Source organism: Eublepharis macularius, chromosome 1 (assembly GCF_028583425.1).
Source record: "Eublepharis macularius isolate TG4126 chromosome 1, MPM_Emac_v1.0, whole genome shotgun sequence".
Taxonomy (NCBI): domain Eukaryota; kingdom Metazoa; phylum Chordata; class Lepidosauria; order Squamata; family Eublepharidae; genus Eublepharis; species Eublepharis macularius.
The window spans coordinates 183294484-183317013 of record NC_072790.1 but is presented as its reverse complement, the minus strand read 5'-3'; the positions used below and the strand labels follow the sequence as shown (position 1 = coordinate 183317013).

The 22530-nt window shown below is 43.3% G+C and overlaps 1 protein-coding gene across 1 annotated transcript in view; it reads right to left on the bottom strand.

The window, feature by feature from the left end:
• The window catches only part of NVL (nuclear VCP like), a 129964-nt gene that overhangs the window by 83642 nt on the left and 23792 nt on the right, over positions 1–22530 (bottom strand). Inside the window, exons 4-10 of the mRNA XM_054979806.1 lie at positions 14453–14549; positions 12861–12909; positions 6429–6665; positions 4858–4984; positions 4585–4661; positions 3615–3749; positions 1681–1782 (exon numbers count right to left, since the gene is read on the bottom strand). Of these exons, the coding sequence (XP_054835781.1) occupies positions 1681–1782; positions 3615–3749; positions 4585–4661; positions 4858–4984; positions 6429–6665; positions 12861–12909; positions 14453–14549 (824 nt within the window). The remainder of the gene's footprint in view (positions 1–1680; positions 1783–3614; positions 3750–4584; positions 4662–4857; positions 4985–6428; positions 6666–12860; positions 12910–14452; positions 14550–22530) is intronic.

Here is a 22530-nt window from a genome sequence, read left to right as displayed (position 1 = left end):
ATGTGAAGCATCAGTAGTTACAGTCACTTCTATCTGGTGGAACCCAAACTCCACCCCTCTGAATAAGTGGTCATACTTGGTCCACCATTCAAGTGATCTGAGAATCGCCCTAGGGATGGAATATTTCTTATCCTATTTCTGTGTCTCAAAGTTGTGAATGGACAAAAACCACAACTGTAGTCTACGTATATGGAGCCATTGGAGTGACCGCTGTGGTAGAGGCCATCAGACTCAATAGTGTCTGAATAGATATAGCCGACTGGAATCTGCAACGAGTAACCCGATTTACCAAGTTCTGGATTTTATCTGCCCTCTCTTGGGGCCGTAAACCCTTTTTAAAGACACTCTCTAGGACTGCTCCTATAAACTGTGCCTTTTGAGAGGGTTTAAGTACAAACTTCTAAAAGTTAATTAACAAACCTAATTTTGTACAGGTATTGATGACTAGACCCATGTTCTAATAACTCACTAGAGGGGGCTGAAACCAGCCAATCATCAAGACAGGTAGATAAAGCATCCCTTCTTCCATAAGTAAGCTACCACCACAGCCATGCACTTTGTAAAGACCCTAGAGGCCATGGAGGCTTGTCTATAATGATTATCTCAGACTGTTTTGCAGGTCTCTCCTTATGATTTGTCTTGGTCTTCTTTCTTGGAAGCTCAAGGACCTTCAAAGTCCTCTGGCTAACATCCTCTGGTGTAGATCTGGTCTGGTTGTTGGTCTTCGGATCTGAGTCCTTCAGCCCACCAGATCTGATCTTGGTGTTGAGCCCCTCGGAGTCGAGCCTTTTGGATCCTAACTCCTCTGAATTGCTCTTGGCACCAAGCTCTTCTGAGCCGATTTCACCAGAGCCGAAGCTGGTCAGGTTGCAGTCGACTCCACTCACTTCTTTTTTGGCTTCAATGTTGGAACAGGCACTGGCTCTGATCTCGAGGGTGACTTTGAAGGCAGGTGTCGGCTCCGAGGAATCTTCGTGAGGCTCTGGGTCTCAAGTGGGCAGTGCAAGCCTCAAGCGGGATCCAAAGCCGTCAGAACTGAGACAGCCGAGTGGCTTGAGGGATATCGGCTCTGGGCTGGAGACGCTGTTCTGGAAGCAGAGGCTGGTGTGGTTATCCAATCACCACTAGAAGCTGAAGGGATTGATATCTTAGTGATACTCGAGGCTTTCTTGGCTCTTTCCCAGAGTACCACTTTCAGCCTTATGGCTCTCTTAGCCTGAGCTTTAGGGTTGAGTTTTTTGCAATGCATGCAAGTCTGGACATTATGCCCTTCCCCTAAGCATTCCAGACAAACCGAGTGTCCATTTGTTCTGGTCATCTTGGTGGCACAATATTTAAATAAGTCCTTCTCAGCCATATTGACAACTTATCTCTCTCTCCTTTCACTTTCAGAATGAAGTGGATCAAGATGCGAACCTTCCTGACCAGTGGCAAAACTGAGGGTAAGGGGAAGTTGCCTCCCAGTGGCGTGTTAGGCAGGAAACATTGTGCACTAGGTACGAGCGCCCCCTAGCAGCTTTTAGCTTAAAACCTTGCCGTATCAGCAGGCCTGTGCATGCGCAGACCCATGTGAGACTGCACAGAAGATGGACAATGAATGAAACATATACTTTAATGTTAACTCAATAGCCACAAGTCCCATGAAGAAATAACAAAACGCTTTCTTTCTGCTGGACTCACCACAGCTTGATCAAACAGCTCTCTTAACTTCTGTTCTGATTCACCTGACACTCCCGACACTATCTCAGTAGCTGCTACTTTCAGAATTGGTATCTCAAGTTCCTAGAACATAAAGGACATCAAAAACAATTACAATGTTATAGGGAAAATCCTATACTGAGATTCATGGGTTGATAGAAGTCTTTGCAATCAGGGCCAGATTAAGACATGCTGATGTCCTAAACTATATTCAGCTGAAGAAGTCCCATGTCATTGCTAAAAAATGGCAATTTAGAAAATTTAGTAATTTTGTGCCCTCCATGCATGTCTCTCATAATGTGTAGCCCTAAACCATAGTTTACTGAGCTTGTGCATAAATCCAGCTGTTTACAATGCAGAGTTGAGGTGAGTGAGAGCAGGGAATACAACTGTACTCTGTTGTCATAATCAAGACTTTGGAGTTGTTTGGTATACATCACCTAGGCAGCACCATTTAAAATACAGGGATGGGCTACCAATAAGAAAGGCCAAGACTGAGCCTTATGACCTCTCAGGAATGCACAATCTGTGACTGGATATTCATTCAAATATATTAGGAGCAAGAAACTTGTCATGGAGGCAGCTGAACCTCTGGATGACAAAGGAATGGACAGATAGCTTAAGGAAAACAAGAAGAGAAACTGAATTTTTCATAAAGAGTCCAGTAGCACCTTTAAGACTAACCAACTTTATTGTAGCATAAGCTTTCAAGAATCACAGTTCTCTTTGTCAGATGCATGGAGGGCAAGAAGAAACTGGTCAGATATATAGGTGGGGAGGGGAGGAAGCTGCTGTTTGCATCTACTCCTCCCTCCCCTCTCCACCTATATATCTGACCAGTTTCTTCTTGCCCTCCATGCATCTGACGAAGAGAACTGTGATTCTCGAAAGCTTATGCTACAATAAAGTTGGTTAGTCTTAAAGGCGCTACTGGACTGTTTTTGATTCTGCTACTCCAGACTAACATGGCTAACTCCTCTGCATCTATGAATTTTTCATGTGAATCTACTGGAGCTGCTGATTTCAGGAATGGAAGTGATGAGAAGTACTGGACAATCTGAAAATTAACAAGTCTTCAGGTCCAAACAGCATACACCCAAAGGTTTTGGGTGAAACTGATAATCCAGAATATGTAAACTATGTAAATATGTAAACCAAAATATGTAAACCAGAATATGTAAACTGTCACTAAAATCAAGCTCTGTGCTAGATGACTAGGAAGTAGCAAATATAACTTCTATTTTTAAACAGAAGTATACAGGTGATCCAGGAAATTACAGGCCAGTTACCTTGACATCTGTTCAGATAAATTATTAGAAATTATTATTAAATATAAGACCATTAAGCACATAGAGAGCTGCTGTAACATAGTGGTTAAGTGGCTGAGCTGTGAACTAGCACTCTGTTGCTTTGAATCCCACTACTGCCATGAGCTGAGAAGGTGGCTATGGGTAAGCCACTCCACTCAGCCCCAGCTCCCCAGCTGTATTGTGGGGATAATAACAACACTGACTTTGTTCACTAATCTGTCTAGAAGAGCAGTATGTAAGTGCTATTATTATTATTATTGAAGAAGAAAGCTGGCTGAGGGGAACATTCTCCATCAGATTTTTTTAAAGAGTTGTTTGAGAAGGTTAACAAGCATGAGGATAAGGATGACCTGGTAGATGTTATATACTTCAGCTTCCAAAAGGCTTTTGACAAGGTACCTCATCAGAGACTTCTGAGTAAATTTAAAATGTTACACAATACAATTCATGGTAATTTTGGATATAGGATTTGTTCTTATTTGGCAACTGCTATATTATTTATTCTATAGGAATCATTTTCAAAACACAAAGATTTCTGTGGGTTTAGATTCTAAGCTATATATGATTTAAGGCAAAGAAAGCAAAAGCACATGTCAGTAGACTAACCCCAGCAACAGCTTGCGCTAGTAAGGTCTTTCCACACCCTGGTGGTCCATGCAAAAGAAAACCTCGAGGTGGAACAGCTCCTAAATGTTGATATACCTCAGGATGACGCATATGTATCAGCATCTTGCATACTTCCTGCAATAAAAATCGGGGGAGGGGGGGACGGACACAACTTTTCTAATGATGACAATTTGCACGTGAAAATTTGAGAAAAGTACATTCAGCAAAATCTTATTTTAGACAATATAATTAATAAGGCTCTTTGTCTTCAACACAGATGCAAGAAAAGCACTGGGCACTGAACCCAACTTTTATTCTTCAAACAGCTGCCTTGACTTTTTGGAAAGGTTGATTATAAGTTTTTAAAAACAGATAGCACAGAGAAAGTTTCTAGTCCATATGGCTCCAAAAATGTGGATATCTGAGGCAAACTCTGAAACCACAGATGTCGCTATCATATTATGGTGGTCAGGAAGCAGGCACTCAGCATTCCTTCCTATTACTGTCAAAAGCAGAAATATGCAAAATGGTCAGCATTTCTCACTACAGATTTTGGCTTGGCTTGGCGCAGAATTCTGATTTAATTTTTAAGCACAGAGCATATAACATTTCTTGTTATAAAGAATTGATTTCTTAAAAACACCCTCACACCTAAACAATTCCATAAGAAACACATTAATGCACATTAAGTTCCCTTATGCTGGTCAGTCCATTATTCTGTCAAGGTCAATGTTGTCTCTTCTGACTGGCAATTACTCTTCAGGCTCTTAGCTAAAGGTCTTCTCATTACCTACTACCTAATCCTTTTAATTGGAGATATGAGGGATTGAATCTGTGACCTGCATGCAAAACAGATGCTCCACCCTGAGGCAACTCTTACTTTTAGGTGCTTGCCTCTTTCAGTGAATTCATGTCTAGTTTTATTCTTGAGGACCTTTATCCCATTAAGAACATTTAGGTACTATCTAACCTTCAAAATCTCATCATTGCCTCCTACATCCTCAAACTTTACAGAAGAGGTCCGCAGCTCCATTCCTTTTGGTTTACCTGCCAGAGAAGAAGAAATCAGAATACAGTTGCTATACTGCCATAATACATATGGAAACACTGCCAAATATTCAATACAGCATTCTGCTGAATGAATTATTATACTTATAGAACAGGTGCAGGAATTGGCAATGTCATTTAAGGAACAAAGTCTTAGCAGAAGTGAAGAGACGCCTCCTCAAAGAGTTGCTCTTACCTTTCCGTTTCCACAAATCAGATTCTATTTCTTCATCTACATCTTGAGAGTCCTCTTTCCTCCTTTTAAGTCTTTTGTTCTTGGGCTTCTTCCTTTCAATCTTCACAAAAGAAAGGTCTTTCGAATTCTAGAGCACAAAAGAGTCGAATAAAAAAAATATTCTGGATATGCCAACACACTTTTATGCAACAAACAAAGCACAGTAAAATAAGCCTTAAAGTTACTCCAAAACTTTCAGTGGCTTTTCATGTAAGCAAAAAACAAAAGAGCTACCTGCTCAGGGGGAAAGTCACTCTGTTTTTTGGAATATATTAAATACATTTAGATTTATCACAGCTTTTAAAATTCAAGCATGATCTTGTTCTTGTGTATATACAATACAAGGAAGTTAAGAATCCGCACCAAGAGTTAGTTTACAGGTACACTTTCTAGGTGCACTGTTAGCCCTATACAAGGAGGCTGATCAGTAAAATCTTCACCAAGACAAAGCTGATAGGGGAAAAAAAGGACTTGTGCCAGCAATGGGGCAAGTACATTGTTAATTACAGTACGTTACTTAGACTGGATTGCAATACCTAAAAGTCAGCACACAAAATAAGAACAACATTCTGTTCATGTAGTGATACTGTCATGTTATTTAGTGATAATTGTCATCAAAATGAGTTCCGATAGCCCAAGCAGTGCTTGCATGGAGGTTCCACACATCCTAAAATGTAATGCAGCACTCTTGGAACTGCCTTCTTTTGGGTTCGGGAAGTCACTATATATATTAGTGCTAAGTCATAAGACAGTTTGTCTAGTCCAGCATCTAACATGGTATAGATTCTACAGCTACAAAAGAGGTGCTTGCTCCTCTAAGGACTTTCTAGGCACAAAACTACCTTTACTTGCTTTAAAAATAACAGAAAATGAAGATTATCTGCTGGTTTTGTTAGGAAAACAGTATCACTGTAATTTAAACGTAAAGATCTTTATATCTGTGAGCTGGAGAAATCAGCTGCTATGTCAGACCCAGAGTTATCAGGGTGATTCAGCCTGGTATGCTATGACAGAGGACCTTCTAAAGGACTGACAAAAAGATCTCATTGCACACATTTAAAGACAAAAACTAACAATTTCTATCTGAGAAAAACTGTGAACAATTTTTTCATTTTGCAACATAGGGTTGAAAACATTTGAACTATTTAAATCAACTTCTGATTTAAACAGATTGCTGAGATAATGCCAGTGTAACAGTTAAGCTTACCTTTCTGTAACAGCTCAGCTAGACCATCTCATGGCTTAGCATTAATACATGTAGTGGCTTCCAAAGGACCAAAGAAGGCAGTTCCACAAATGCTGTGTTTTACAGTTACGCCATAAGTGATTTCAGTGAACTTAGAACAGTGTAACTGCTTAGGACTGAACTGTTAAGCTATTTTATAGAACAGTTTAAATATGTATTTTATAAATTACTGATACTGTCCTTGAGCTTTTAGAATGGGAAATATATAAATATGAATACATTTGCACTACTGATACAACTATAATTAACTTTATAACTTTTAAATAACTAGCAATAAAAGTGGTACCTCAGCTATCTGTTTGCTACTGTCGCTTTCTTCTTCACACAGATCAATAAAAAAGTTATCCTCCTTTCTGCCTGGGGTTTTATCAATAAACCATCCGCCTTCTGAAATCCTGGTATCAGGGGCTACTTGAGGGGGAGCGCTGGATTTTGTTAGCACATCCATAGCAGTTTCTGGAGCGGAATCTGGATTTTCTTTCCGGTATAAGGTTAATAAAGAATTGTTCATGTAATTGGAGGACTGCAAAATACAATATTTATTTTTAAAAAAGAAGTCAGCAGAAGGTATTGATACTGCTTTGGTCACTTCCATTAACATGACTGAATAAACTCTAACCATTTTCCAGAGTATGCCAGGGCAAATTATGAACAATATATAGAAAATACTTAACGATACTTAAAATACTTAAAACGTCATGATGCGACGTCCCCCCCATGGGTCAGTAATGATTCGGTTCTTGCAAAGGGGATTACCTTTACCTTTACTTAATAGTACTTAGCTCTGACACTTTGAAAGTCACTGGAGCTACAAACCAGAATGTTAGGGTTTCTTTTCATCAGGGGAATGGAAGGTATCCTGAAACGGGTAACACCCCCTGCCTGAAAGACTATGCAAATGATTTTGCAATGCTTCCACTTCAGCTAGGGGGGCACGCCCCAGTTCATGCTTGCCAAGTTGAGAGGAATTCCCTAGTTCTTCTAAGGCAACATTATCCTTTGAACGGGTTGGTAATTCCTCACTCAAAATTTCTCCACCCTTACGGTAGGGAAGGGGCACCTTCCATTCCACTGATGAGAAGAAACTCTCACAGTAAATCCAATGTTTTGTTCTCCATCAGTGGCGGAAGGCATCCTGAAGTGCGACATTGAAAAGCATTGTCATCCTGGGTGGGTAGCCAAAAGAGTGCAGGAGGAATTACTGGGGGGCCACCTGCTGGAGAAGTCAGCTGCTGAAGGCTGCGTCTGCAGACCTGTATGTGTTCAATTTGTAATGACTGGCAAAGACAGAGGTTGAAGTGCAGGTTACTACTTTGAAGATTTCTGCGATGGGCCAAGGCTGCTGAGGAAGCTGCTTGTGAGACCCCGCCCCACCCGCCGCTGCTCTCCTGCCTTCTGCAGTCCTCCTTGGCACCAAAGGGGGGCGAGTTCCCTCTGCCTCAGACTGTGGCAGGGACAGCGGTTGTGCCACCTGGGTCCGTTTCCTGCCAGCTGGACTGGGAGCCTCAGTCTCTCTCACCACTCCGCTCCAGTCCAACTCCTCCTCCCCAGCTTCATCGGGACTCTCTCCCTTTATAGTGCCTCTCCATCCCACCTCCCATGTCATCCACCATTCCCCCTGCCTGCCTCGGACACTGCTGCCTTTGATGGCCAAGGTTGCTGAGGTAGCTGCTGCTCTGGTGGCGCCCCTGGGAATTATTAAATGTTGGACTTCATGAGCTATGACGACGCAAGCCGTGATCCACATTATGATGGTGGCCTTGGATACTTTGGTACCCATAGAAGATGAGATGAAAGAGATAAACAGCAAATCTGTGGGTGCACTGGCTGTGGGCAGAAGGATAGGAGGTAGATTTTCTGGTCTTTATGAAAGGCTGAGTTTACCTTTGGTACAAAGGAGAGGTCTGTTCTGAGGATCTCAGAGCCCTTCTGGAAGGAGCACAATTCTCATCTCTTTGAGAGGGCACAAAGCTCTGAGACTTGTCTCACTGAAGTGATGGCAACAAGCAAGGCTACCTTGAAGGACAAAATCCAGAGATGTACTGATCTGAGTGGTTCAAACAGTGCTTGGAGTAATGCCCGAAGGACTTATGTAGGTTCCAAGAGGGAAAGCAGTGTTTTCTGGGAGGCAACCCTCTGCTTGATATGAGCATGTGATAAGAGGCACCTTGTTCCCATGTAGATGAGAGGACAGGACTGCAACTTGCTGTCTCAAGAGTATTGGGAGATAGTCTGTGAAATAGGCCTTTGTGGAGGAATCAGAGCACCTCCCTGATCTCAGCTGCTGAAGAGTTAACCTTCTCTCTTTGCAGCACCTGTTGAATGCTTTCCATGTTGCTTCATAGATCCTACTGGTTGAGGTTTCCCAGATACGAGCATGACAGCTATAACCTTGGGAGGGTATGCATGCTGCTTCAGGGCTTGCCTTTCAACTTCCATGCAGACAGCTGGAACCAGGCTGACCTGGGATGTAGGAGAGGGCCCTGCAAGCAAATGTCTTGAGCTGGAAGGAAAATCCAGAGTTATCTGCTTGCCATTGAGACCAGTTCCAAGAGTCATGGTTGTCTTGGTCAGTATGAGGTGATGAAGATTACTTCTGCCTCCTCCCTGCAAACTCTGTTTAGTGCCCTTGATATTAGAGGCATTGGTGGGAGTGCTTATAGCAGCCACTTGGCTGTGAGCGTGTCCTGTCCTTCTGCTTCATCAGTCCTGAACCCGGAAACTGGGTGCCTTGTGATTGGTTGAAGAAGCAAAGAGGTTCAGAATGGCATGGCCCAGTCATCTGTTTACTGTCTTGAACATTCTGGGGTTTAGTGCCCACTCACTAGGATTGGCGTCTTGGTAACTAAGCCCTCTTTTAGGCTGCAGATCCCTTGGAGGTGCTGGGGTTGCAAGGAGGCTGTGTAGGTCTCTGCCCAGTGAAAGAGAAGGGCTGACTTATGCAAGAAGTGAGACCTGATCCCTGCTTGCTGGCTGACATGGGCTTTGGCAGTTGCCTGTGAGGATTAGCAGTTGATTGTTCTCTTCCTGGGGCTGAAAGTCTGGAAGTGCCATTTGGATGGCTCTGAGCCTCAGCCACTTGGTGCTGGGACTGAATTTGTTCCATTTGCCCTGAGCCACTTGATGCTAGCAGTGGCTTCCCAGCCCTGAAGGCTGGTGCCTGTGGTCATTTGCACCTGGGTAGAAACTGGGGAGTACCTTTTGAGGGATTGTCTCTTTTTGTCTCCCACAGGAAGGAGGTTACACACCCTTGTTTAGGAGGAGAATTTCTTTGGGACTATGGTGCATGATGCTGTCGGGCCAAGGGGAAAAAAGCCACTGCAACAGGTATGAGTGCAGTCTGGCCCATGGTACTATGCTGATGCAGAAAATCATGAGACACAGCAATTGTGCTAGTGTTATGGTGAGAAGAGTTTGCTAGGGTGAGGAGGAGAGCCTGCTAGAGTTTGGATAGCATCTCCTCTGTGAGATAAATCCTGCTGATGCTTGTGTCTGTGTTCCCAGATGGATCATAGTGACAGGGTTAGTGAGTTTTTTAGGTGGTTGATTAAGAACTCGTACTTTGCTAGTCTCCAACATTTTGTACACATCCCCAGTCCCTTTGCCCTTGGACGCTGATCTAATCAGGAGACTGTCTATGCAGGGATACAGGTGTACTCCTTTCAAACGGAGTACAGAGGTTTGCATCATGAGTAGACTTTGGAGAAGGAAGAAATCTGTCGTGTGTGTGTGGTGTGTGTGTGTGTGTGTGTGTGTGTGTGTGTGTGTGAATTCTATTGTATAGCCATGGTTGATGGTACTGTACATCTACCGATCTTGAGCAGATGGTCTCTAGGCCTTTGCTGGGACAAAGGCCTGGAGTCATCCATCTATGATGGCGTCATTGGCAGAACTCTCTCTTCCCTCCCGTTGGCCAGGTTGGATTGGAAAGCCTTGGGTGGTTTGAGGAGAAATCTCTGTTTGTTCCTGGATGGCTTAGAATATCTGGAGCTTCTGGAATCATGCCATCTGTAGGAGTGGCAAAAGGCGTACTAGAAGCTCTGGTTAGGTCTGTTGGATTTATTTTCCTTTATGAGGACACACTTTTCTTTTTCTCAACTAAAATCTCATCCAGGGCTGCATCCCCAAACAGTTTTTCTCCTTGGAAAGGAATGAAGGAAAGGTTGTTTTGGACAAGTGATCCACTTTCCAGTGTTTCAGCCATAGATTACATCAATTCCTTATGTTGGCTACAAGGGATCTTCTACAGAGTTGTACGGCATCCAAGCTGGCTTCAGCTACAAAGGCTGAGCCTTTCTTGATTTTTAGCAGTACTTATTTTAATTTGATTTGGTTCAGGTTATGCTGAAGTTCATCCACTCAAAGAACCACTGCTCTAGCAAAGACCAAAGCAGATGAGCTGGCCCTCATCGCGAGAGCAGAGACCTCATAAGCCTTCTTAAAGGAGAACTCATTCTTTCTATTCAGAGTCCTTGAGAATATTGCCCCATCCTTACAAAGGGCTGCATCTGATAGAAGGGCAGTTACTGGAGCATCCACTAAGGGAACTTGTGGAGTTTTCATTGTAGAAGCAGAAAGAAAGTAAAGATTTTCAGCCACCAAATGCAGGCTTTTGCCTCTCACAGGCACCACCCATTCACTCCTCAGTCTCTTCAAAAGAGTCTGGAAAAGGCACAACAGATGGAGTCTGAGTGGGTTGGTGAAAGCCCATGGAATTTCCCTTGTTAGAGGTAATTTGTGAAGTCTAGGGAGGCATCTCAGTAGAGAATTTTAGCCATGTAGTGACCTTAGATAGGAAGTGAGGGAAATCCTCTTGTTGAAAGAGCTTAGTGGAAGCTGGGTGGGGAGTTTTGTGCTTTTGTGCCTGGAGGAGCTCCTAGCATCTCTGCCTTGGAAGTGTGCCAGAGGTCCTGCAATGAGTCCTAGAGCTCCGCTTGAATCTTTTGAAGCGGGGAGGGGCAGAAGACAATGAAGATGTCAAAGGAGAGTGGCCCGTGTCTGCATTTTTTCCCCTTCTGCTTTTTAGAAGCCCCTTTTGCATGCCCTTACTGAACTTGCTACTGATCCTAGAGAAAATATCAGGATGTAGGGACACCTCCACCAAAAATCCTTTGACAGAAGGAAAAAGGGGAGCCAGATCCCTGGGAAAGTTGCCCCTCTCCATCCCTTTGCTGGTTACTCACTGTGTGAGAAGCCTCGTTGCCACCAATAATTATGAGCTCCGAAGCCTCAGAAGTACTCCAACCCACTCGAGTTACGCTGAAGGGGTTTGGTGCGTCAGAACTGAAAGTAGCTCCCTCGTGCTCCAACATCGTTTTCTCCATGGCTGCTTAAAAAGCCCCAGCTGAGGCATCAGTAAAGGAGGAGGGGTGAGAAGATCTAGGAAGTTCATCTAATGTGAAGCCAGGCAGGGGCTTGACCCGTAGTTGTAAGTGAAAGCACTGAAAAGTCATCTGTATAGCTTTGCCCACAGAGCAAGTAACCCATTTCCTCCACTGGTACTGAATATATTTTAACTAACTGCAGGCAAAGAAAAAGGCTATGTACTTTAAAAAAAAACAATGACATTTCTATGAGCAAGTTTAACAGGTCTCCTTGCTTAGGAAACAGTGTGACTAAAACGGAGACTAAATTGACAACTGGCACCATTATTACCTCACTTTCTCTTTCAGCTTACCTGTTCCTTCAAAGACTCATCCAACAATTTCTTTCGAGACTAATGTGCTTCTTGCTGATTTGTGTAACTTTTTCATGCAGCTATGTTGGTCTGTAGTAGAACAGGAGGACTTGAGCCCCAAGGCAGAGACCATCAAGATTTTCAAGATACATGCTACTGCAGTCAAAATTCCTTTCTGGTATCTGAAGAAGGGAGCTTTGACTCTTAAAAGCATATACTCTGAAAATCTTGTTGGTCTCTATGATGCCACTGGACTCATATCCTACTTTTCCATGCAGCCACTTTTCTAATACTTTCAGTAAACGGAATTGCCGTCACATTGGCTTCAGACTAGTTCTATGCCTAGAAATGAATTGAAACACAAAGCCCCTAAGAAAGCTGGATCATGCGAAACAATATTGCTAGCGTTTTGTTGGGCTGGGAACAGTGTCCTCGTTACTCCAGGGGCAAGATTGCAACTTGGAACGCGTCGACTGTTGTGGAGGCAAGGGGATTCCTTTGCACACTCAAGCCTGTGGTTGAAAGAACATGGATTTGCACAGCACAACAGTACTTTCATTACTTCTTCCCCACCTAAAAGAGGACCTTCCCCTACATCCTGAATCTTTACTATCAGGTTGGAACATTCTTTGGAGTTGAGAACATATTACAGACAACTTGTGGACGTAGACAGAGAGACATTGTTCTGTATTGATTTGTACATATGCAATTCCACATGTAGTTCTATATTCATTGACTGCGTATTGGTTTAAGTAGACTGTGTATTGGTTAAAGTATTCATTGTGATAGATAAAATAGTTTTTGCTTGTGGCTGTGATTCATATAGGATGTTACAAGGGTGATTTAGCAGTAAACAGACGCTATTGGATTTTTAAATTTTTGAGACCTTCTTGGCAACACTACTCTCAAGCCTGCCTCTTAGCCCTGCTCTGCTGCCTGTCCTTGGCTTGGAAGATCAGATATAAGACCATTGCTGGATATCAAGTAATAAGAGCTACAAGTGTTTCACCAAAATGATATACTCGATAGACTAATACTTACTGGATGTTCAGTATCAGTATCTGAGGTATCCATGCAGCTTTCCGAATCCCTTTAGGATAGCAAGACAGGAAATTTAGCAAAAAAATAAAAAGTTCAACATAATTCTTTAAAACCACAATCATTTGTACAACTGATGGAACATTTTCCCTTATATCAAATCCCTGTGGACACAATTAACAGTACCCCTGCTTCCTCTCTCCCCCGTCCTTTCAACATTATCTGCCCCTTGTCCTTTTAACTAGGCCATCCTTAAAGTCTTGCCTGAGCTTGGCAATGGACTGCATGAGCGTGAATAAACTGCAGTTCAACCCAGTCAAGGCAGAAGTGATGGTAGTATGGCACACTGGAACAAGTAGAAGAGGAAAGGCTGTTTGGAATAGAAAAGGAAACTGAGGGGTTCCTTGAAAGAACACATAGAGTAAGAAACTTTTCTCCCTCTCTTATATGTCCAGAACTCAGCTTCACCTCATGTAAGTGAATGGCAACAGATTCAAGACAGACTAAAGGAAGTCCTTTTGTCGTGCAAGAGGTAGTTGACACATGGAACTTGCTGCCATGAGTTACTGCAACGGACACTGGTCTAGCCAGATTTAAAAGCAGGCTGGCCATACTTATGAGCCATAGCAGGGGACTGGGACCTCCATGTTCAGAGGCAGAATGCACCTGCCAGATGCCAGGGACATGTCAGCAGGTGAAGGCATGAGGGCAGTGCTTATGAGCTTCTCTATGGGATACACCTGGAAGCTGCAGGAGATGAGGTCCTGGATTGGCACTGATCTGATCCAGCATGGCCACCTTTATGTTCTTATCATACGCCTCTTGAGATAGCAAGTTTGAAGCTTAGGTAGTTTGGATCCTGGCTTTGCTCCTGGATTCCCAAGTGGAAACTGTGGCCTGGAATGTGCCTTTTACCAGTTTTAGTTAGTACATCAGTTGCTCTCTCACCTAGAAGGTAGACCACTATCATTCATGCTTTAGATGTAGACCACTATCATTCATGCTGTAAAGCAGCTGCCCCTGAAGATAGTTGAGGGGAAGACTCTGGAGTGTCCAGGGGCATAAGCCAACAGAGTTTGGCCTTCAGTTCTTAGTCTGAGGGTTGTAGCTTAGAGCTAGGAAAAGGATCTACTAGCAGAAAGAGAGAGAGGAAGACCTTTTCACAAGTTCCCTTTTCCTCCCTTCGTCTGTTTTTTTCACCTACTGTATTTCTTGTAGCACAAGCCACCTTGCATCTCCATTGGGGAGAAAAACAGGATATAAATAATCTAAACAGACAAATTGACAAGAATGCCATTGCTTGATTAATGATGGGACACAAGACGGCACAGTCATATTCAATTGGTGTTAAAAAACTGCAATAGTTGCCAGTATGCTTCTGGTCCAATTCAAAGCATCAACATTGATCTATTAAGTCCTAAATGGTCTTGGGATCAGCCTCATAGGAAGCTACCTAAAGATCAAGTTCAATAGGAGAACTGGCTTCAAGTTTCAGTTTAGTCAGAGGCCAGATCTGCAAGTGGCTCACACATAACCCTGAATTACAGAATTTTCCAGAAAGTTGTAACATTTGGAATAAAGTCATTTTAACTTACTCTTTGCCTCCTCTGTGCCTTGCTTTCTTTGCCAAATGTTCATCTTCTACAGTCTCCAAATCCTCAGACTTCAGCTCTTTACTTATTATCCCAAAAACTGCATAGAAAATCAAAATACAGTTTATCAGTCTGAGATACACAACATGAACTCTGCATTCATATATGATGCTGCAGTACTGGACTGGGAAACCTAGGTCTGAATTCCTACTCTGCCACAGAAATTTTCTAGATGATTTTGAGCAAGTCACACTCTTAGCCTAACCCATTTTGCAGGATTGGTATGAAGGCAAACTGGAAGAGAAGAGAGCAATGTAAGATTTGGGTTCCTACTGGGGAGAAATATGAACTAACTAAATTAATCCAGGGTGATCATAAAACAGAAACACCATGAACAGCACAACACATTTACTAAGTACGCCCTGTCCTGATATGAAGCAGAATGAGGTGACAGAATGGACAGTACCACGTCAGATCACATGTGGGGAGAGAGACTTTTGGGGGTATTTTATTTCAACAGGCTAATTACAGGTTATATTGAACAAATATGACAAAAGTTAATCCCAACAAAAAGGTTAATCCCAACAAAACAGCGGTGCTACTGGCAGCTGGAAGGACTTGTGGGCCGGAGTAGGCATGCCACACAGCCTCCATTAATTGCTCTTTTACATTTCTACATTCCTGATCTCCTGGTCAGTTGGCATGCCACACGGGAAGACTCAGGGAGTAGTTTAAATGTGTAACAATAAGTCTCTCACCATTCACAGAGCACAATACTCTCATACACTCTAAGTAACATTCTTCTATGCTCAGAAGCTCATGATGTACCTTTCATTCTGTTATGCTTCCTAGATAAGACAAAAGTCTGAACACAGCAATATTGTGCTTCGTTGGCTGAGAATGGAATGTGTAACTTGTAACTGTTGTAATAGCCATATTTGGGCATCCGGGAGTTCCTGAATACGAGTTAATAAAACTCTCGCCTCCATTTTGGAGGGGCAGACTTTGCATCCAGACCTTGTCTCGTGTCGTTCCTACATCTGGCGCCCGAACAACCAGGGACCCTCCCCCATCTACCAGCGCCTGGAATAGGCCCCATATCGAGTGCACTCCCCTTCTTCAACTGGTAAGCATGGGTACATCCTTGACGCATCCTCAGCGAAGGCATGCGGATGAATTATGTTTTTTAGTCAAAAAGTCAGGAGGGTCTACCACATTTGGAGAGATTGCATGTCTCCTGCGCCACCTAGCTAAATATTGTCCAGCTTACCCGGAGGCTGGATCTTTAAAAGTCAAAGACTGGGAAAAGGTGGGCAGAATTCTACATACAGAGCCTAGGGCACCTGTTCAAATGCTACACACTTGGCACCAATGTCGCCATGCTGTGGACCGTCTTGGCCCACTTTCAAAACACCCGGGAGCTTCTCTTTCTTTTACTCCTCAGTACTGTCCTCTTCAAGTCCTGCCTCCGTCTCCCCCTCACCTCCTACCTTCTTCCGCTTCTGTTCCTTCGGCACCTAAAGCCGAAGATTCTAACTCTGAAACATTTGAAGCTGGAATTTCAAGCAGGGAGTTCCCTGAAAAAGTAGCTCGGGTTGTTCAACCTAAAGGAGGATATCTCAGAGAAAGGTTGCAATCAGCTCTGGAGGACGCTTCAGAGGAGCATACTAGGGAACTCACAGAAATGTTGGCTATCTGCCCAGTACACTTTACAGGGAACAGAGACGCTGCTGGAAATGAATTTGTAGAGTACAGACCAGTTCAGTATAAAGTTCTTCTTCAGTTAAAAAATGCTATACGAGATACAGGCTTAAACTCTCCTTTCACTCATGGATTTCTAGAAGCAATGATCAGAAACAGTCGTATGGTTCCAGAGGATTGGAAGCATCTTTTCTGGATGCTTCTAACCCCTGCTCAATATGTAGTCTGGGAGAGTGAGTTCAGGCAGGAATGCGCTCTTTGCGGAGCTAATTCAGGAGGAGCTTACACAGCAGCTCAACTTTATGGATATGAGGCTTTTGCTCAGCCTGATGTGCAAATAGCTTTGCCTGTAGGGACGCTGGAGCAGTCAGCTCAGGCTGCGTTCCATGCTATGAAGCGAGTTCCAACATCAGGGAAATCTCAGCCTTCTTTTTCCAAATGAATCTTACCAAATGAATCTTACTCTGACTTTGTTGATCGCCTCCAAGAGTCAATCAAAAGGCAACTTAAAAATGAAGTGGCACAGACTGAACTATTGCTTAAGTTAGCTAAGGAAAATGCTCTTCCTGAATGTAGACGAGCAATTCAAGGTTTAGGATACAATCCTGAACTGGCTGAGATGATTCGAGCTTGTCAGGATATTGGCTCTGCTTCTCATAATGCGACCTTGCTGGCAGCAGCACTTCGTCAAGCTAATAAACCAGCAGGGAGGTGTTTTAGCTGTGGTAAACCTGGACATTTTAAGGCAAATTGCAGAGCCAAAGGAGGGGGAGCAATTCAGCCCCGTCCTCATGGAAGTCATCCACGATTCAATCAGTCTTTTCCAAAGCCAAAAACTAAATGCAGAAGATGTGGAAAAGGTTTTCACTGGAATAGTGATTGCAGGTCTGTCCCACAGTCGGGAAACTCAAGACCAGGCCTTTGGTCTCTGGCCCCAGTCCAAACGGAGACAGCACTGGATCAGGCAGTGCAAAATCTGACCCTAGGTTAATTCCATCCCATCTTTCTACAACAAAGTCAGCAACCAGGGGAAGTGCAGGTCTGGATCTTTTCTTACAGACTGCTCTAACTTTCAAATTCCCAGGAGAAGTCTTGGTTACTCCTTCTCAACTAAAAGGACCTCTTCCATCAGGGACTGTGGGTCTAGTTCTTCCTAGGTCCTCTAGTTCTAAACGGGGTATTTTTGTAGTCCCAGGGGTCATTGATAGTGATTATCAAGGAGTTATTCAGATTCAGCTCTGGACTAATTTGCCACAGTCTTTAGCAGCTGGTGATTCTGTGGCACAGCTGATTCTCCTTCCCTATTTTCTCCCCGCAGGGGGACAAGATCGTGATCGTGGGGAGGGAGGCTTTGGGTCCACGGACCAGGCTCAAGCAACACTGGTGGGTCTTACAGCATCCATTTCCAGAGCTCGCCCACAACAGCGTTTCTTTCTTAACGGCCGCTCCTTCTCAGGTATTCTTGACACTGGGGCTGATGTTACTGTAATTTGTGCACAACAGTGGCCTCCAGAGTGGCCACTAGAAGACTGTCCAACTGCTTGGGGGGTTGGAGGACAGCAGAAAGCACGGCAGAGTGTTAATTTTGTCCAAGTTTCTCTACCTGGTTCAGCACAGACTGTGCCTCTCCGTCCATTTGTTCTTCCAGTCCATGTGAACTTGTGGGGCAGGGATTTGTTATCCCAGCTACAAGCTTCTCTCTCTTTTGCAGAATAAGGTTCTATGGCCATTCCACTTACTTGGTTAACTGATGAACCTGTTTGGATTGATCAATGGTCCCTTCCTCAGGATAAACTTAATGCATTACATGATTTAGTTCAGGAACAGCTACAAGCTCAGCATGTGGAACCCTCCACTAGTCCATAGAATACTCCTGTTTTTGTTATTAAGAAAAAAAATGATTTCAATCACCTCTTGTGTAATTCTGTGCAAGTTTCAGACTGTTCTTGCAAACTTTGTGGGAGATGTCTTTTTTCAGTTACCTAAAGATAATAGTTTCTCTCTCCTACAATCAAGTGCCTGTTTTCCTAAGCCGCTGCACGCCGCAGCCAGCACAGTTTTTTTCCTAACAGTAGCCGCTCCAAAGAAGTTATGTTTTTCAGACCGAAGGTCACTGATTTACTAAATATTCTCTTCAAGTTCATCTCTAACTCACATTATGTTTATAAACTAATCAGCTGTCTTCCTGGTGCTTATTTAGCACCCCCTATCAATTCTAATCTTATGACTCTATTTCTACACTTCTTTCACTGTTATAAGTGACATTCTGTCTTAAAAATCTTCTGCCTTGTAGGATCAATAGAAATCCTGGTATCAAAGTACACAGAGCCTAAGAAATTTTCTGAAAGCTCCAAGTCATCTGCCTCAAAAAACTTCTTTGGTTTGATTGGTTGTCTGTTCGTTAATTATTCACATTATCTCTAATCTGTCTTTCTCACTAAAACTCCAAGTGAATTACAGCATGGGTCTGTAAGTTCTTCTTAAAATCTTAAATATCTAAAGCAGTTCCACTGCCCTTCTCCTCTTTTAAAGTCTCAAAAGGTTACTGCTTTGAAGCATAAGGGTTATGCATGCATTCTTCCAACCAAATACTAACTAGAGCTAACCCTGCCTAGTTTTAAGAATTAGCAAGTGTTTACTTTCAGTCAAAAGAAATAAAAGTTCAACTGTTTGTGTTACTTATTTGCATGTAACCACTTAAGTTTTCTAGTGAGGATTCCCACCATGGAAAGGGGAGTCTCTATTCTTCATGAAATAGACTTAGAATTGTATTGTCGAAGGCTTTCACGGCCGGAGAACGATGGTTGTTGGGGGTTTTCCGGGCTGTATTGCCGTGGTCTTGGCATTGTAGTTCCTGACGTTTCGCCAGCAGCTGTGGCTGGCATCTTCAGAGGTGTAGCACCAAAAGATAGAGATCTCTCAGTGTCACAGTGTGAAAAAGATGTAGGTCATTTGTATCTACTCAGGAGGGGTGGGGTTGAGCTGAGTCATTCTGTAAGAGTTTCCCAGGGTGTGGAATGCTAATGGAGGGAGGCTTCACTGAATCCTGAGGAGGTTCTTTTGCATATGGATTGGTGCTTGATGTGCTAATCTTCTCTGCAGGGCTATTGTCGGGTGTGGAGTGTTTTGTTGGCCTGGTGTTTTTCAGAACTGGAGCCCATGCTCTGTTCATTCTTAAGGTTTCTTCTTTCCTGTTGAAGTTTTGCTTATGCTTGTGAATTTCAATGGCTTCCCTGTGCAGTCTGACAAAGTAGTTGGAAGTGTTGTCCAGTATTTTGGTGTCCTGGAATAAGATACTGTGCCCTGTTTGAGTTAGGCTATGTTCAGCCACTGCTGATTTTTCAGGCTGTCCAAGTCTGCAGTGTCTTTCATGTTCTTTTATCCTTGTCTGGATGCTACGCTTTGTGGTCCCGATGTAAACTTGTCCACAGCTGCAGGGTATACGGTATACTCCTGCAGAGGTGAGGGGGTCTCTGCTGTCTTTTGCTGATCGTAGCATCTGTTGTATTTTTCGGGTGGGTCTGAATACTGCTTGAAGGTTATGCTTTTCCATAAGCTTTCCCATCTGATCAGTAATTCCTTTGATATATGGCAAAAACACTTTTCCTGTAGATGACTGTTTTTCCTTGGTTGTTTGATTCATCCTGGGTTTGATTGCTCTTCGGATTTCATTTCTGGAGTAGCCATTTGCCTGAAGTGCGTGGTTTAGATGATTAATTTCCTCATTGAGAAAGCGCGGCTCACATATCCGTCTTGCACGATCCACTAATGTTTTCATTATGCCTCTTTTCTGTCGGGGGTGGTGATTGGAGTTTTTGTGTAAGTAACGATCAGTGTGAGTTGGAAAAACAGTCACCTACAGGAAAAGTGTTTTTGCCATATATCAAAGGAATTACTGATCAGATGGGAAAGCTTATGGAAAAGCATAACCTTCAAGCAGTATTCAGACCCACCCGAAAAATACAACAGATGCTACGATCAGCAAAAGACAGCAGAGACCCCCTCACCTCTGCAGGAGTATACCGTATACCCTGCAGCTGTGGACAAGTTTACATCGGGACCACAAAGCGTAGCATCCAGACAAGGATAAAAGAACATGAAAGACACTGCAGACTTGGACAGCCTGAAAAATCAGCAGTGGCTGAACATAGCCTAACACAAACAGGGCACAGTATCTTATTCCAGGACACCAAAATACTGGACAACACTTCCAACTACTTTGTCAGACTGCACAGGGAAGCCATTGAAATTCACAAGCATAAGCAAAACTTCAACAGGAAAGAAGAAACCTTAAGAATGAACAGAGCATGGGCTCCAGTTCTGAAAAACACCAGGCCAACAAAACACTCCACACCCGACAATAGCCCTGCAGAGAAGATTAGCACATCAAGCACCAATCCATATGCAAAAGAACCTCCTCAGGATTCAGTGAAGCCTCCCGCCATTAGCATTCCACACCCTGGGAAACTCTTACAGAATGACTCAGCTCAACCCCACCCCTCCTGAGTAGATACAAATGACCTACATCTTTTTCACACTGTGACACTGAGAGATCTCTATCTTTTGGTGCTACACCTCTGAAGATGCCAGCCACAGCTGCTGGCGAAACGTCAGGAACTACAATGCCAAGACCACGGCAATACAGCCCGGAAAACCCCCAACAACCATAGACTTAGAATTCTCTATTAGACCACTCCTCAGAGGAGAAAACCTGCATTTCATGTTCTTTCCCATCTCCTGGGATATAACACTGACAGTTACTCTGGGATATCACAAAATTAAATGTTTATTTTTCAAGAAGCATATTGGTTTCATAAAAGTAGTTCTTAGTTCTTAAAGTTACTTCATCCAAACTCATTCACACACATCACTTATAAGGTTTTACACGCAGCTATCCTCTCTGACTCTTATTCACAGATAACATTTCTCTCATCACCACTTCAACATATTCAGGCAGCGCACAGCCAGCCTGCTTTCTTCTCACCCCCCCCTCTCCCCCTCACTTCCACAAACAAAGCTAAGTTAGTGAACATTCCTGAGGTGGGAGATGCTTGACTCTCAGCTTGCCAGCCACTGTTTCCAAGCGGCTCAGAAATTGTTCTTACTCAAAAAATCCCTTACAATTCTACAGGTCAGGCGATTGTACAACATGCCAATCGCTCTATTAAAACCCTCCTCTCTAAACAAATAAAACAAGGGGGGAGGAGGGTCCCAGCTACCAATGCTGGGAATGACTATGCAGCAAATTCATAAATGTTTGTTAAATGTTTGTTCATGTACAATCAGCTTAATTTTTGCAGCCACAAGCTGCTGCCTCCTCAAATGCTTCTGCCTTTGATAGACATTTCTGGCAGAAACCAGAGTTACCTACTCTGCAGGTATACTATCGAAGCCTGCTAGATAAGACCTGGCAGGGGCCAGTCCCCCTGTTAACGTGGGGAAAAGGGTGTGTTTCTGTTTTATCCACAGGTCCTTGCCCTACCAGCCAGCTCACGCCAACCCGAGATGGAAAAAAGTCAGCCTGGAACAAGTTCAGATGGAAAAAGCTTCAAACTGCAAATTCACTTCTCATTCCTTGTGTGCCGTGCTGTTTCCCTCCTTGCAACTTAATGTCTCACAACTTTTGCCTTGAGGAGTCTGCGGATTAATTGCTTCTCTGTTGAAAAGTGCTATGCTAGATTCCAGCTGTGACTCTACAGTGAACCTCCTAAGTGATGAGAGGCCTTGTCCCTTGCAGCCTCTCTATGATGGTCTTCCAGTGCTCACCATTGTGAACCATCAAACTCTTAGCAAAATAGCTTGCAACTTCTATTGTAATTGCTACCCTAAATGCTGAACTCATAGAGCTCAGACATGCTGCTTTGGACAATCGTGCTGCCCTCTTTGTAGACATTACTGCAAATTCTACACTCATTCTGTGTGTGCTTCTCTGTTCTTTGCCAATGACTGTACACACTGACAGCCCAGCCTTTGCAGGACTATCTTCAATACAATTTGTGGAAACGGCTTGCTGCACAAGTGAATAGTTCCAACTTTTGTTTAAAGCAGACAAACGACATGAACTTATTATTAGCTTCTTGCCTTATTCCTGTGTGTACCCCTCTTGCCTTATTTTTGAATGATACATCTTTAAGCATGTTTATGAAACGTAGTAACATAAAATATACTCAAATGTATGATTGGGGTCCAACAATGCCCTGACTTCCATTGTTTGCAATGTCTCTTTACACTCCTTATGTAGCTTCCAATTCATCAGCAAATCAAACTGTCTGCACTCAAATAGTAAACTGCACCAAGCACAAATCCAAACCTCACTGTCTTTCTGTAGGACCAAATGTTCTTAATTGTTCAAAAACAGAAAATGTTTCTTTTGCCTTTGC